We start from the raw sequence: 15,458 nt of genomic DNA, 5'->3' as shown, positions 1-15,458 counted from the left end.
CACTTATCAGCCACTAGCACTGAAAGGCAGCTTTTTGTCTTTTCTCCTCAAAGAATGTAGAACAGAATTAAGACAAGTAGTTACATAAATTGGAAGTCTATCCCTTTGAGACAGGGAGTTCTCTTAAAGGTAAGAATAACTCTAAAACATGCCATCAGTGATAAATGTATTTTTACATCAAGATTTAATCCCACGGTCTTGGGGATTTCACCGATTCATGGCTTTAAACTTCATCTGCAAAGAAAACTCTCAGGGTTTGATCTCCAGCCCAGACCTCTCTTCCAAATTCCAATTTTATATGCAACTGCTTGCTTAACAACTCTATCTGGCTGTGTAATGGAGATCTCTAACAGCTCAAAAACGAGCTTCTCCCAAACCCACTCCTTCCATAGTGTTCTCAACTGTGGCCAATTGCTCAGGCTTAAAACTTGGCAGTCAGCTTTAAATCTTCATTCCCTCATGTACCTCACGTATATTCAGTGAACAAAATTTACTGGGCTGACCTTTAAATATGAAGAGAATCCAAATACTTTTCGTTGGTGACACAGAGCAGAGACTGGACTTGGGTCCTCTCAAAGCTGACTGTGAAATCAGCATCCCTAGGCTGCCTCTACATTTAAAAACAAACAAACCAAACCAAACCAAACAAAAATACTAACAGAAAAAAACAAAAATTTAACAACTCTTTGTCTCTTGAGCAGACTATTTTGCAGGAATGTGGAGGGAGGCTGCCTCCTGAAAGGAGGGGGCTTATTACAAAGACAGGCAAAAACCAGACCAAAGCAGCCTGCACCAAGACGGACCCCAGCGCTGACATTTCACCAACTTTCCTCATTATAATACTAAAACCATGCCGGGGGGGGGGGGGGGGGGGGGTAGAGCCTTAACATGTTAATTGGATACATGATGCACCAAGAAGCATGTGCCCCCTTTAGGGGCACAGGTGCGAATAAATCCCCGCCTCTACATGTTGAGACATCACTCTTTACCCACCTGAGTTTCATCTTTAAAAAAACTCTTCATGATCTCTCCTTGGGTAGTCAGCCTGAGGGTTCTTTCCTTTGTGCTGCAGCACAAGCCCCTGTAAAGCCCTGCCTGGAACTCCCCTTTTGGCCTCTTCTCAATTTCTGTTGCTTAGACAGCCCATGGGCCCACTAGGGTATCCTTACTACCCTTGTCACTCTTGTCTCTCGCCTGGATTTGCTTCCTCACTGGGCTGCCCCATAGTCAATTCTAACACCAAAGTCAGATGCACCTGTTCATATCGCTTCACTTCTCTGCTTCAAACTCCTTTCTCAGAGGAAGAGCCAAAGTCCTTAAAATCACCTACCAGTAGAGAAGGAAGTTGAGGGAAATTGGAAGGGGAGGCGAACCATAAGAGACTATGGACTCTGAAAAACAACCTGAGGGTTCTGAAGGGGCGGGGGTGGGAGGTTGGGGGAACCAGGTGGTGGGTAATGGGGAGGGCACGTATTGCATGGAGCACTGGGTGTTGTGCAAAAACAATGAATACTGTTACGCTGAAAAAATAAATTAATTAAAAAAAAATCACCTACCAGGCCCTCCATCAGCAGATTTCCCATTACACCTTAACCGACCCTACGCTCCTCTTTCCCTCTGCACAGTAACGGTGCTGTTCCTTTAGCAAGCCAGGCACACTCCCAACTCAGGATCTTTGTACTTATCCTCTGCCTGGCATGCTCCCCCTCAGTTCAAGTCTCTGATCAATAGTGACCATGTCACCATGTCTGTGAGATTTTCCTCGCCCACCCTGCTTGAAACAGAAACCTCCACCCCACCCTAGCACAGCTTCTCCCCATTCCCTCAATTTTTTCCCTAATACTTATCATAATACAATTTAAACCTAAACTCCATGAGGGCATGCCTTTTCCCACTGTTCTAGGATCTAAGCATAAGTAATCATTTAATAATCATTGTTGAAAAAAATGAACTTAAAGTCATCACCTCCCATTCCCATGCCCCCTCTTTACTGAGTGATTTTAATTGAAGTTCCACGAAGTTCTTGGGTTGGAAATAAAAGCAAAAGACTACACATTAGTTTGTCAACATGTAATGCCCTGGGTTTATTTTGTGAGAATTCTATCACAATTTTTCCAGGTGGGATTAAAAACCTTAAGGATAATGTATGCCATTGGACTGGGCATTCAGACTTCGGTACTGACAAAGCACTAGTAGTAGTCTGTTAAGTACCATTCTCTTCACAGAAGAGAGGTCAAATATTTCCAAAGGAAGGCACCCGATATTTGTGGTTCTGGCCTTGCAGCCTTCTGGAGAATCTTAAAAGGAAAAAAGCTGGCTGGCTGTTTTTAGAAACTGGAATGATGATACACGTACAGCAATTACTGCATTCTTCTCCCTTATATCCTTTTTGTAAGAACAAGTAAAGAATGAAGTCTTTTAAACAATTCGACAATAAAAAAGTACAATTTTTTTTTTTTGTGCTAAAAAAAGGGCAAGACAACATAAACTCCAGTTGTAAGGACTCCATTTGCATACTTGATTTAACACTTTTTGGTGTGGAAGGAAATGGGACTACTGGGCTGTTTGTAGAGCAGCAACATAACATTAGTGCTTGAAGTACCAGAAAGTGCCCACAGCTTTGTGGGCAAGTGGGGATGGGAAGATTCAAGAGACTTCATTTTTAGCTTGTTACTTGTCCTAATGATAGTAGACCAGGAAGATCCCCATTTAACAGTACATTCCCCATTTTTTTAAAAAAAAACTGATGCCTTTTTTTTTTTTTTTTTTGTAAAATTCTGTATGTATGTCACCATTTTTTTCACATGATACACAGAAAACTCAGGGACCCAGAGGGGAACCAAGTTATGTTATACCATTTACAAAATACCAAGGAGTCCACAGCTACCTAACACATTTACTACAGCACAGGAACCAATGAAGGTACAGTGTACAAAAAACTGTAAACACGGCACAATAAATAGATAAAACAGCAGGTTCCGCACCATGCACATGATGTGATGACACTTCATCTCTATACAATCTCACATCTCACACTCTTTGTTGCAATTTATTTCCCTCCCACCCCCCACCCCCAAGTGCAAAGCATCACAAATGAACATTTCTGTATTCAAGTAACATATATACAAGGGTATTACAAATATGCAGTACTGTACAGATAATTGCTGTATTCTTAATTTACAGATGTTGATTTTCTCCTATTAACAATAAGAAAAGAAAAACTGAAGCATGAGAGATGAGCATTGCTGTCAAGTCCCCACAGCTGCCACAGAAACGCATGTGCTGCATTCCGTCATCCCTTGCGTTCCAAACGCTACTGATGCATAGCACCGAGTCAAGTCCCCAGGCTGCAGCTCGGCTCCTGAGGAAGCTACGTCACCTCCATCGCTACTGTGTTGTCTGCTATGTTGTTCAGTGCTGGCTTTTCTGATTCATGATTTTCCCTGTTGAAATAAAGTTCAATTCAATTACCATCAGCAACAAACGGACCAAAACACAAATTCAACAAATCAAGACTATCTTCCCTATAAAAAAAGGAAGTACTTTTAATCAGAGGAAGAAATGTGACTCTCTCTGGGGCTAAGACACAAGTAGAGGACTATGGGTTTTTATAGCGTATTATTAGGCATATACAACCAGAAGTCTCGCTGTTGTCCACCATCAATTCCATGGTCAACTATATGACCAACAAAACTGTAAGAGCAGCCAAGCAACCCAACTGTCAAAAACAAAGAATTCCCAATTTAGCCGATAGTTTCACTTTCCTCTTCTTCTAAACCTTTCACAAAAGTTCTGAAAAAGGAACGGATGTGACTGAGGTTCATTGCTGTCAGGACTTCATATGTGCCGTTGAGCAGGACAGCTACTGAGCTGGCAGTTAGAAGACCAGGGTCAGAGCCGTTCTAGAATCTACACTGCTGAGCGTGCTTGCAGAAATCCATCAACTTCTCTGGATCTCATTTCCCTCATCTTTAAAACAAAGGGACTAAAATAAGTGATTTAAACTTTACCATACATTGTGAGTGTTCCATGCTTATGGAATTCTATAGCAATGAAAACCAGGTATTATACATTTAAGAACTATAACTGATTAGTTACGACTAGACCCAGAACGCTAGTAAGAATGGCTCTGAATGGAGCAGATGATAACTACTAAGCTGAGAAGCAGACAGGGATGCGTGGGTTTGGAAACTTAAGGTAGTCCACTGCTGCAAAACCTGCTCTTCCTCCCTCTGGGGCCACTCCTGGCCGAGGACGTCTACCTATCAGCCTGGCATCCAAGCTGTTCCAAAGTCTGCCGTCCTCCCACCATTCTGACTTCAAATACTAGCCTTCCCAAACCTCTAGACAAACTAGTTGTTAACCTCTGAACACAATTTGTTTGTTAGATTCTCTTCTTTTCTGCCCAACCAAGATCAAATCTGATCTTATTTTGTAGAACTTTCCCAGAATACCACTGGTGTGAAAAGATTTCTCCTTACATTGAAATTATAGCCATAATCTATACAATTAATTTGACAAGGATATGATGCTTTGTAATACAGGAATGATTTTCACTTATTATTTACAGTTACCATTACTTAATTTTTACACTTTTATGCCTGTCTTCTAACTAAACTAAAAATCCCTTGTCTTTCTCTTTTTTGTTTCCCTCATAGTACTCTTTGTAAATAGCAGGACTCTAATTATCATTAATAGTTAAAACAGGAGAGCCCCAGCAGACATTGTGAACCATCTACTGAAACCCAACAAGACAAATTAGCACAAAAAATAACAGTCTGAGTAAAAGTTGACCTGGCATTAATACTGTAAGCCTAGGCTTTACATTATTAAGAGCAGCTTAGCATAAGCCACGGGTGGGTTATATCAATTGTTCACATGAGAAGCTATGGAAGAAAACAGACAAAAGAAACGTTCTATTCTAAAGAGAACTCCCCCCACCCAAAGGTGGGAAATGAGATCACTGTAAACTATCATTATACTAAGAAAGTGACGTCCAAAGCACATATGCAACATTCGGAACATCATTTAATTCAAATTCTTAATAAGCAATACTGAATTATAACATTTATCTGTTTAGCTCCTGAATAAGTAAGGAATTCTCATCTATCCATTTTTTTTTTAAAGATTTTATTTATACATTTGACAGACAGAGATCACAGTAGGCAGAGAGGCAGGCAGAGAGAGAGAGGATTTCAGTGAAATCACATTTCAGTGATTTGCAAATACACAAAATGAAAAATGAGTATGTAAACTTCTTTCAACCTAACTTACACATATATACATATATAAACAAAGGCACCTTTGGGACAGTAAGAAAACTATTCCTTTAGAACAGAAGTAACAAGAGGAGGAAGCAGGCTCCCTGCAAGCAGAGAGCCCGATGTGGGGCTCGATCCCAGGACCCTGGGATCATGACCTGAGCGAAAGGCAGAGGCTTTAACCCACTGAGCCACCCAGGCGCCCCTCATCTATCCATTTTTAATGTATATAAGGAAAAGAACAAAAAGCATAAATAAGTAGAGAGCACTGCCTGAGGATTTAAGTTTGAGCTCATATTTTGCAAACATTTTAGGCTTCAAGTAACTACTGACCTTGGAACCGAATCTACAGAGGACGAAGATGGAACCTTGGAGACTTGACAGTTTGCTGCGGCAGCCAGCTTTAAGGCAGACGATGGAACAGCACTTAAAGTCCTAGGTATATGTCGTGCATTTATAGGGGCAATAGAGTTTACAGTGGCAACTGATGAAGGGACAGTTAATCGAATGTTGTTCCCAATCAGAACCTGAGTTGTTGCAGAATTGGCAGCAGTTACTTGATGACTCAGTGCACTGTGGGAACTCGAAGTCTGTGTCATGTTTGAAGGCTGTAACAAAGTTGAACCTGCCGTCGATGGACTCGTGTGTACAAGTGCTGTTGGTGTAGTACTACTGAGGTGTAAGCCCTTGTATACTCCTAGAGAAAAAGAAAGAAGCACTGAAACAATGCACAACTTTGCTGTTTATTATAGATATGTTACAAACATCAGAACAATTTAGATGTCTTTGCCCTTTTCTTTTAAGATTTTAGAGAGAGATTTATTTTAGAGAGAGCACGCGTGCACATGTGTGTGCAGGGATGGAGGGGAGAGGGAGAGAATGTCAAGGAGACTCCCTGCTGAGCACTGAGCCCAAGGCAGGGCTTGTGGGGCTCAATCAAATGACTCCGAGGTCATGACCTGAGCTGAAATCAAGAGTCGGATGCTCAACCAACTGATCCACCCAGGCGCCCCTAAATGTCTTTATCTTTACCTGAGGCTGGAAGGACGCCATTCACCCCAATTCCAAGCACCACATCATCCTTCATCTTGAATCCCATCAGTTGTTCTGATGTCACCAAAGCAGAAGCAGCAAATTGAGCACTAGCAGAATCCAAAGTCTTGGAAACAAAACCCTAAAAAGAAAATACAAAACAAATCTAAGCATTGCTTGGTCTCAATAAATTAACATTAAAGCTACACAGGTAATCCACAATCAGTCTGAATATAAACCAGAGTAGCAAACCACTGAAATATATTCATTTCTTTTGACAGTCACAAATTTGAAGAATGCTCAAGCGATCTAAGAACTCAGACATTATGAATTTTGGTTTTCATATGTGACAATATGTAATATGGACCAGTCTATTACGAAAAGAAACCTATAATGTGGAAACAGTAAAGCTCTGACACAAAGTGTCAGACAAGAAATACGCTAGTAAAACATTTCAGTGATTTGCAAATACACAAAATGAAAAATGAGTTTGTAAGCTTCTTTCAACCTAACTTACACATATATACATATATAAACAAAGGCACCTTTGGGACAGTAAGAAAACTATCCCTTTAGAACAGAAGTAACAAAATATCATATCATAACTTGGCCTAAAAATTAAGAGGCTCCTTGAGTTTTTTTAAATGAATTTTTCCTCCAAGATGCTGAGATTTGAATTTCAGCCTTTAAGTCTTACGTGTGTTTAAATGGCAAATATTTAACATGCTTGAGGTTTAAAAGTGATTTCTTTTAATAGTAAAAGAGGTTTAGTATGATAACTTCAAATAAATTTTAATACTAATTAAAATATCTAACATAATGAGCTGGATGGGATTATGTATTAAAGAGGTAAATTCACGGTCTATAGGACAGACTTGGAAGACAGTGTCTTGATCTCATTTAACTATGCTTTTTTGTTTTTACTTTTTAAAATAGGGAGCAGAGGCAATAGCTTCCATACTCACCTGTAATGTTCTTTCTAAACCCTGTATAGAATGGCTATGATGTAGATTCAGGCGAAAGCCACTTTTCTGCTGGTTAGATGCAAGGTTCTATGACAACAGTTGGTAATTAGAGATGAACTCTGGTGGGAAACAATGAGGGATAATCATAAGACAGACAAATCCCTCACCTGTGCAGTGGTGGTGGAGGAATTACTATTTGCTTGCTGTTGCTGAATTTGTGCAAGCTGCTGTTTCTGCATTAGTGCCAGTTGCTGTTGATGCTGCTGGTATTGTTCGGCTGTAAATGCTGAACATAAAACAAGGAAAACACTTTATAAAAATGCACAGAGCACACACATCTTACAGTATCAAGACAAATTTCAGCATTAAAAAAACTTCTGTGCAAAATTATAGTATCTGACAAAGGCTCATGATCCTGCTAAAGATCACTTCCATAAGAAAAATTCCACATTTTTACAACCACATTTAACAGGAGTGGCTTGAGTTCAAAGCAACACGAAATTATAAACTTCCTGAGTTATAACAACATAGGAAAGAGAACTCACTTCTCAAGTTTCAGAACCATTATTTTTGTAAGCTGTGACACTTGTGCTAGACAGTGTAAAAAGGTAATCCAGCTTTTTAAATCCACTTATTTGGAATTCAACTTTGCACTGAGCTTGAGAAGAAATCTGATAGTTACCATTTGGTTTCTCGTTTACTCATAACTGTCCCAATGCATTCAGATGATCCCTAACAGTTCTGTGTATCAACACTAATTGTTTGACATTTTTTCTAATTTCAGCCATTACATACATTCCCTCTACATGGAATATAAGGTTGTTGGTTTATTACCTTTATTTTATTTTTTTTAAAGAACTCATCCTTTAACAGGAAGAAAAGAGGCTCCAAATGTTAAGGTTAATTAATTTTCCCCACCCAATTAACCCACCTGGAAAAAATCCAGTCAATAAGAACGGAGTTGTTTATGTTGATTTACTGTACAGAATGATGTCTGAGGAAAGACACTGTGTTATGCTACTTATGTTTGTCTATGGAGAGCTCAGTTCTAAAAAAAACAAACAAAAAAATGTTCATTTATTACCCCCCAAAAAAGTGTGTGCAGTTTTTAAAAAGGAAACCTTTTCTTTTTCTTATTTTTGCCAATTAAAAAAAGGAAAAAAAAAGGGCACATACAATCACAACATCTGACTTTAAAGGCTTCTTTAAGAAACCTGTGATGTTTGGGTAAGGATTATTTCAAAACACAAAAAAGGTTATCATGCATCCCTGAATACCAGGGAATCTATAAATCATGCAATGCAAATTTCCTCAATCTGAAGTTTAATGTTTTCAAAACACTGTCACCTAATTTGTTGTCTTTAGCTGCATTTTAATGATTTAGTTGAAGAGAATATCACCTCATCACGTTTTATAATTTTCACTCATAACTCATAAAGCATCTTTATCTTCCATGATACAGATTTTCTGAGTGGTTCCACTACAGAATGTTTAGGTAGAAATTCTACCATATTCTGAATGGATCAGAAAATTATGAAATGATATTTAATAGAACTCCAGAAATTATTAGTGTTTACAAAGGCTTTACACTTGAACTAAGACCAAAAACGTAATTTGTTGTTGTTAAATTTTTAGTTGATATCCGTCCTTTGATGCGTTTCTTTCCCTATGTTGTAATTCTCAGATCTGAATACTACAGGGAAGACTTTTACTGACAAATAAGAGGATAATAATAGGATAACTTCTAAATATTGACAGAAAGTAATTTTGTGTCAAAATGACCATTTCCATATAATAGAAACGTGCGGAATCAAAATTTGAAGAAAATACAAAAATTAATGCTGCTCTGATTCTTTATAATTAATATAACATTTATCTATGTTTTTTAAAAATCCATAAAAAGCAACTGTTTAAAGCTAAAGATCCTTAGTTTATTGAATAGTTTTTCTAGTATGTCTTTGAGATTTACACTTTAACTTCCTAAGTTTGAGTGAGTTGCCTAAGTCTTGAATTTCCTAGCAGGGGATGTTCAGTAAATTTTTTTAAAAAAGGATCATTCCTACAAGGTCAGGTTATTATTTATCTACAAAAACAGTAATTTAGCATTCACTGAAACTCTATTTACAAAAAGCTCCATTTATATGAATGAAAATACTATTTACAACTTTGTGTATGTTTTATCAGCAATAATAAATTAGAAACTGACTTGAATAAAGTTCCAAACATTTCCTCCCAAATTTAAGTCAACATTTTAACCCTTGGTCTCTGAGGGTCTTGTGAAGTACACTTTTAAACAACTATTAACTTCTTCCTAATACAAGATTTAGAAATAAAAATGGAACTAATACTCGTCATGATTTGAGAACATTACTGTCAACTTACTGCTTAGAAGTATTTCTATACATATGGAATCTAATTACGAAGTTTTCCAAGGGCATTTTTCATAAATTATCTAGAATAACTGTATGTACCGAGTAACATATAAGCTGAAAATGATGGTAATAAAATCCATGGGCCTAGGGGCCAAGAGACCTTGATTTTTTTTTTTTTTTTAAGCTCCCATCTCTATCATAACTAGCCAAGTATACCTGGGCAAGTAACTAAACTTTTGGGGGCTCAGTTATGTTCATCCAAAATACTTAGATCTAAGTTAGGTGATCACTAAAGCCCTTTTCAGCAACGTGATGCAAGGATTATATATTTTTTTCTGAGAAATAAATCTCCAATCCAAAAGGCTGTTTGAGGGGCGCCTGGGTGGCTCAGTGGGTTAAAGCCTCTGCCTTGGGCTCAGGTCATCATCCCAGGATCCTGGGATCGAGCCCCACATCTCTGCTCAGCAGGGAGCCTGCATCCCCTCCTCTCTCTCTGCCTGCCTCTCTGCCTACTTGTGATCTCTGTCTGTCAATTAAACAAAAGGCTGCTTGAGTAAGCTGGAAAGCCTGGACAAAGGTAAATTGTAAATTTGGGCAAATACAATCTAAACTGGATTTTATACTGTTTTTATACAGAAAACTGAGGACTTCAGATGACATTATAATTCAAAGTCTAATCAAATGCTAAGCAGAAATAAATAGAAATGACCGTATTTCCCTAATCTCTACCAAGGTAGAAAGTGTTTCAGTTCTAGGTCTACCTCCAGATAGGGTGTGGTAGTCAAGTTTGCAATTAACATGAAGATGGACAGCATGGTTTCATGGACAGATGACCAAACCTAGAATGAGAAGCATTTCATAGAACCCCAAATTTTTAGGTCGGGAGGCATCCTTGGTGATTTCCTCCTACAACTTCACATTAAAGATGAAGAAACTTTCATCTGAGGTCAGAAAGACAGATAATAATAGAAGGGGGGGGGACCCACCCCCAAACCATTTAAATTTTAAATATAAAAAGAAACAGACCAAAGTTTTAGATTTAATATTACCTACAAGAAATAATTAAACTTTCAATGTGCCCACCAGTATAAATCAAGAGCTTAAAAAAAAAATAACAACACACCTCACATATATAGCACCCGACTAGGTGTCTAGGTATGGGAGAAGAGTCATGTGAGGGATGTGACTAAAAATTTATTCAGGATGCTTCTACGGGCAAAAGAGGAACCTGCAGATTTAAATTTAAGGAGGCAGCTTTTGTTCATATATGGACAAACTTTTAAATGAGATTCCTAACTCTAGAATAACCTGATCTAGAAAATTGTTGAATCTCCCCTCCCTAAGGTATCTAGACAAAGGTCAGAAACTACCATTGTTTCGTAGTTGCTAACAATTCTCTGGAGTAGAAATTCAGGTGAAGTAAGTTAAGATGTTACCAGTCCACTTGGACAGGAAACTACGGTGAGGCACGCCAACACCTAGAATAGTTCAGGCTGTTGCCCTTTAAGACACATTTCCACAGCTGGAGCAGACTGATGGATAAGCAAAGTGGGAGTAGGTGAGGGTGACAGGTACTTAGAAAAAAATTAACAATCTGAAAATCCAGTTTGAGAAGACAGATTTAAGATCACTAAAATATACATTGTTTTGTTAGTTAAAAAAAAAACCAAAACCCAAAACCAAAACCAAAAAAATCCAATAAACCTAAACACCTATTTTAAAAGATAATACTTGATTAGAAATTTCTTTGATGGGGCGCCTGGATGGCTCAGTGGGTTAGAAATTTCTTTGAGCAGTACATAGGCAGAAAATTATTTTAATACAGGAAAAGGTAACTTTAAAGAAATAAATATAAAATAAAACGACTTCAGACAGTATTAAAGTATGATCGCCTAGCCAGTAAGCTTGAATGATAGTTTTGAGGTTCATAAGCACTTAACAGCCACCCAGAAATCCAACCTGAAAAGAAAAACATGGTGTATTTCCTTAGATGGCCAAACATGAATTAATCTGAATTCATCTTGCTGCGAATTACTTGAACATGAGATTATCTGTGGTCTAATCTTGCACTTCAGCACACAACTATAGAACTATCAATTCTACTACTATGGGTGCTACTTCATATCCTGCTAAGGGTGTAATTTTGAACTGTGAAACACACTTGGATAAGGATTACGGTCCTATGAATTTATAAACTCTAACCATGAAAATACTCAATGCTTGAATCTAGAGTTCCTTTGAAAACTGAATGTTACAACTTTTATGAAGTAAAACGTATTAAAGTAAGCTACAAATCCTGAGACACAGAAGGTATCATGCCAGCTACATATATTCTATTAATGTATGAAAATAAACCAAATCTTTAGTAGAGATATATGAGCTTAGGAAAATTACTTAGAACACTAATGAAATCTCAGTGGGAACTGGGAATGCAAATCCTGAACATATACTGGGGGTTTAAAAATCACTTTTCTATTTAGTCTTTCTAAATTACAGTGTTCTAATTATGAGAAATGTATTAATTCTGACATGTCATATCCCCCAAGCTTAAACACAAACAAATGAATAGTCACTGAACAAACACTAAATTTTCAAAGGTACTTTTATAGATTAAAAGAAAAAAAAACAAAAAAACCAGCAGACTGTATTCAGAAACTGTCACAATCACATATTAACTCAAGATTATTAAAATATAATACATACATAATTTGTTCATATGTACTAAAATCTAGTCCTAGAAATTCTAAATACACATATATTTAAGTCTCCCCAAGTTCCTCAACATTGTGTCATTCTGCTGTGTTATCCAGATCAAGCACTCTAGCACCCAACTAACCAGGTTACCCATCTGGCCACACAACTATGCAAAATGGCCAAGACTGGGAAGCAAGCAAAACTATTTTGAGCACCAGAAGCTACAAGGTTGGTGTGTTAAAGTTCATGCCCTTTACTAAAAATAATGGGCTGCTGATATCCTCATTTAGAATTTCCTATTTGAAAATGAGAAAAAATGGGCTCTTATAGGTGATATTTAGAAAAAGGAAAATCAGTCCAGAGGGCATCACTATGCCATAGCATATATGTAAATATTAATATTTAAAATGACTAATAAAAAATGGCTAAATCAAAGTATTTAGCTTAAGCAGCACACAAGTAAGTATGTATCAACTGACTCCTATCTCATATAGTGGTTAGGTTCTAAAGTCAGTATCGTAAAACTTAGGCCTTGAATATTCCTTTACAGTCTCCCATGATGGGTGTATCTCTTTCAATAAGCACAGTAAAGACCGTTTTTCCTCTGGTATCAGACTAGATCAGGTTCTGTGGCTGAGAACCGGATGACATAGTCAGGCTTGTATTTGGGGGCCATGCTATACAGAAAAATTTATCTTTACAATTACACTGATGGAGGTGCGATGCCTATCCTTGGAATGAAGCAAAAATGGAGGCACAGACACTCTGAGAGCAACAGTAACAGATTCACTTCTGCCATTCCCAGAGTGGCCCACTCTGGACAATGTATTCTTGCAGTAGCATTGTATTTAGAACTTTGTATAACTTCTGAACTGTTAAAATTTTATTTTCTTCTCCAGGGACCTATAGCTGAATTCACTTAAGTTAAATGTACATATGATAGGGCCTCTACTATAATATACTTCGTAGAGCATAGAGAGAAAAGCTTTAGGTTTTTGGAATATTCACAAATAGGAAAGAATAAAGCATTACAAAATAGCAATCTGTAGGCATCTAGTCACTAAGTATACAAAAGATCTAGTAAAAATTAAGGGAAAATCGAAAACAATTATGTGCAACAAAAAAATTGATAAACCCACTCTTTAAAGGTTGTATCACATTATATGGGGGAGGACATGATTAAAAAGAAAATCACACCGTTACTAAAAATTGTTTTTCAGCTAAACTTTTGGTAATACTACTGGTTCAATGTTCACTTTTTAACATTCTTTGGAAAATGCAAATCAAGTAGTTTCACAATATTGATGTTTACTTATATATATAGCAAAACAATTTACATAAAAAAGATCATTAAAAGATCTCTACTTTTTTTTAAGATTTTACTTTTTAAAGTAATCTCTATACCCAACCTGGAGTATGAACTCACAGCCCAGAGATCAAGAGTCTCATGCTCCACTGACTGAGTCGCCAGGCACCTCTCAAGTTCTCTACTTTAAGGGGCAAGAATATGGGGATTGATGAAACATTCCAGTTTTCTACAAGAAATCTCAAGGAATTTACACAGCTTAAATATCTACCAAGGAAAACATATCACAAGTTTACACTTTTAAAATCTCTAAACTCGCACACTATATGAATCATCCTTCATATTGAAAAGTGCTTTATTTTGATTTTTAAGACTGTAATAGCTAAGAGAAACTGACTCTCCAAAGTAAACACTCTGAAGCTAATGGGACTATCCTAATCAATTAGGACTCAGGATAATTTAAATTATCTTCTAGTTGATTTCTGAAATGTGATTATTTTTCTAATGAGCTAAAGACTTAAATTTCACTGAAGTACTTGTTTTCCAAACACAAAGTAAATTAGTTTATGGAAACTTTTCTGGAGATCTTTAAGAATAAGCAGCACATTTCGTATTTATTATAAGGTTTAACTATAGCCTTACCAGATAATTAGGGTGACACAATAAGTATCTTTACAGTCCCTTCAAAATCTGTGTTTAAATTACCTTTATAAAAATCTGTGGTAACATAATTTTAACAATGAATTTCTGTAGCCTACATGCCTCAAATAACACAGACCTAAGCTTTCAAAGAAAAAACTAAAATTTTAAGGATATTTAAAAACAGCATTTATTTAGAAACATTTCACAATGTAGTCATAATGCTAAAGTAGATGTTATCTGGAAATGTTTCCAAATTATAATAATCCTAAAAAATTAAAATAATCCTTTAAGTATTGTTCCCTGAAAAATTAGTTTCTTTTATAAATTATTCTGCATTACTGTCAGCAGATAAGGCTTTTACATATCTCCTAACTTGCTGGTCTACTTTTAAACAGTTTAAATAAAAGACTAGATTAGTGTCCAAGCATAAAATAGTCATAATTAATGGCCCATTTTCTTTTTGTACTCTTTGAAAATATAGCTGCTGAACTGTGAATTGTGGGTTCACAGAGTGTATCCAGGAAACAAATGTCATACATTAAGTAGTAATAAATCACCTTTGCACGTGGGTGTGTTTAAGTGAAAACACATGTACAGAATTCAAATAGATACTTAACCTAGGTCCTTTTTTTCTCATTATTTTGAGAGAAAGGAACTTTTAGCCTTAATATAATAAACCACATATTCAGAAAATGGATGAACCTGACATTTCTATAGAAATGTACACCATAACAAATAAACATACCAAAATGTGCTGAACCACTGCTACTTTTACTTTGCGTGGAGGTACTGCATGTCTGGGTCCCGGGTTGTGCTGTTCCTGTTCGATTTATACTCCTATATAATTTTCTACAGGAGAGTTCATCATTGTCACTGTCATGTAGGGATGGTGTCCGAGGCCTAAAATGCCGCCATCTACATGATTTGATATTGACTAGTATCTGACTGAGGTCTTTAGAGAAAGATTTGTCCGAGGTATTTGTTTCTGAGGTATTGGCAAACTGATTGACTGGAGAATGTTGTGGAGAGGAAAGCATTTCCAAATCCAGATGGCGAAACATACTGTCATAGTCTGAGTGAGCTCTGTCCAGTAAGACCCTATTAAAAATAAGGCAGGAACACATATGTAAAATAGTTATTCAAAAATTATATAAAAAAGACCCTCCCAATTCCCCAAAGCCATAAG

General features: G+C 36.9%; 1 protein-coding gene across 4 annotated transcripts in view; it reads right to left on the bottom strand.

The window, feature by feature from the left end:
* Window positions 1–2,059: 2,059 nt before the first annotated feature.
* Window positions 2,060–15,458, bottom strand: part of EPC1 (enhancer of polycomb homolog 1) — a 92,180-nt gene continuing 78,781 nt past the window's right edge. For 2 of the 4 annotated variants that reach the window (XM_046011716.1, XM_046011715.1), the window contains exons 10-15: window positions 15,018–15,370; window positions 7,426–7,544; window positions 7,259–7,345; window positions 6,294–6,435; window positions 5,595–5,958; window positions 2,060–3,443 (exon numbers count right to left, since the gene is read on the bottom strand). In XM_046011716.1, coding sequence (XP_045867672.1) covers window positions 3,371–3,443; window positions 5,595–5,958; window positions 6,294–6,435; window positions 7,259–7,345; window positions 7,426–7,544; window positions 15,018–15,370 — 1,138 coding nt within the window. In that variant the 3' untranslated portion in view covers window positions 2,060–3,370. Of the gene's footprint in view, window positions 3,444–5,594; window positions 5,959–6,293; window positions 6,436–7,258; window positions 7,346–7,425; window positions 7,545–8,189; window positions 8,307–15,017; window positions 15,371–15,458 lie in introns of those variants that run through there. The other 2 variants (XM_046011717.1, XR_006819616.1) reach the window with 2 other exon arrangements.

Source organism: Meles meles, chromosome 7 (genome assembly GCF_922984935.1).
Source record: "Meles meles chromosome 7, mMelMel3.1 paternal haplotype, whole genome shotgun sequence".
NCBI lineage: Eukaryota > Metazoa > Chordata > Mammalia > Carnivora > Mustelidae > Meles > Meles meles.
Note: the sequence above shows the minus strand (reverse complement) of the source record. Positions and strands in the feature narration are given on the sequence as shown.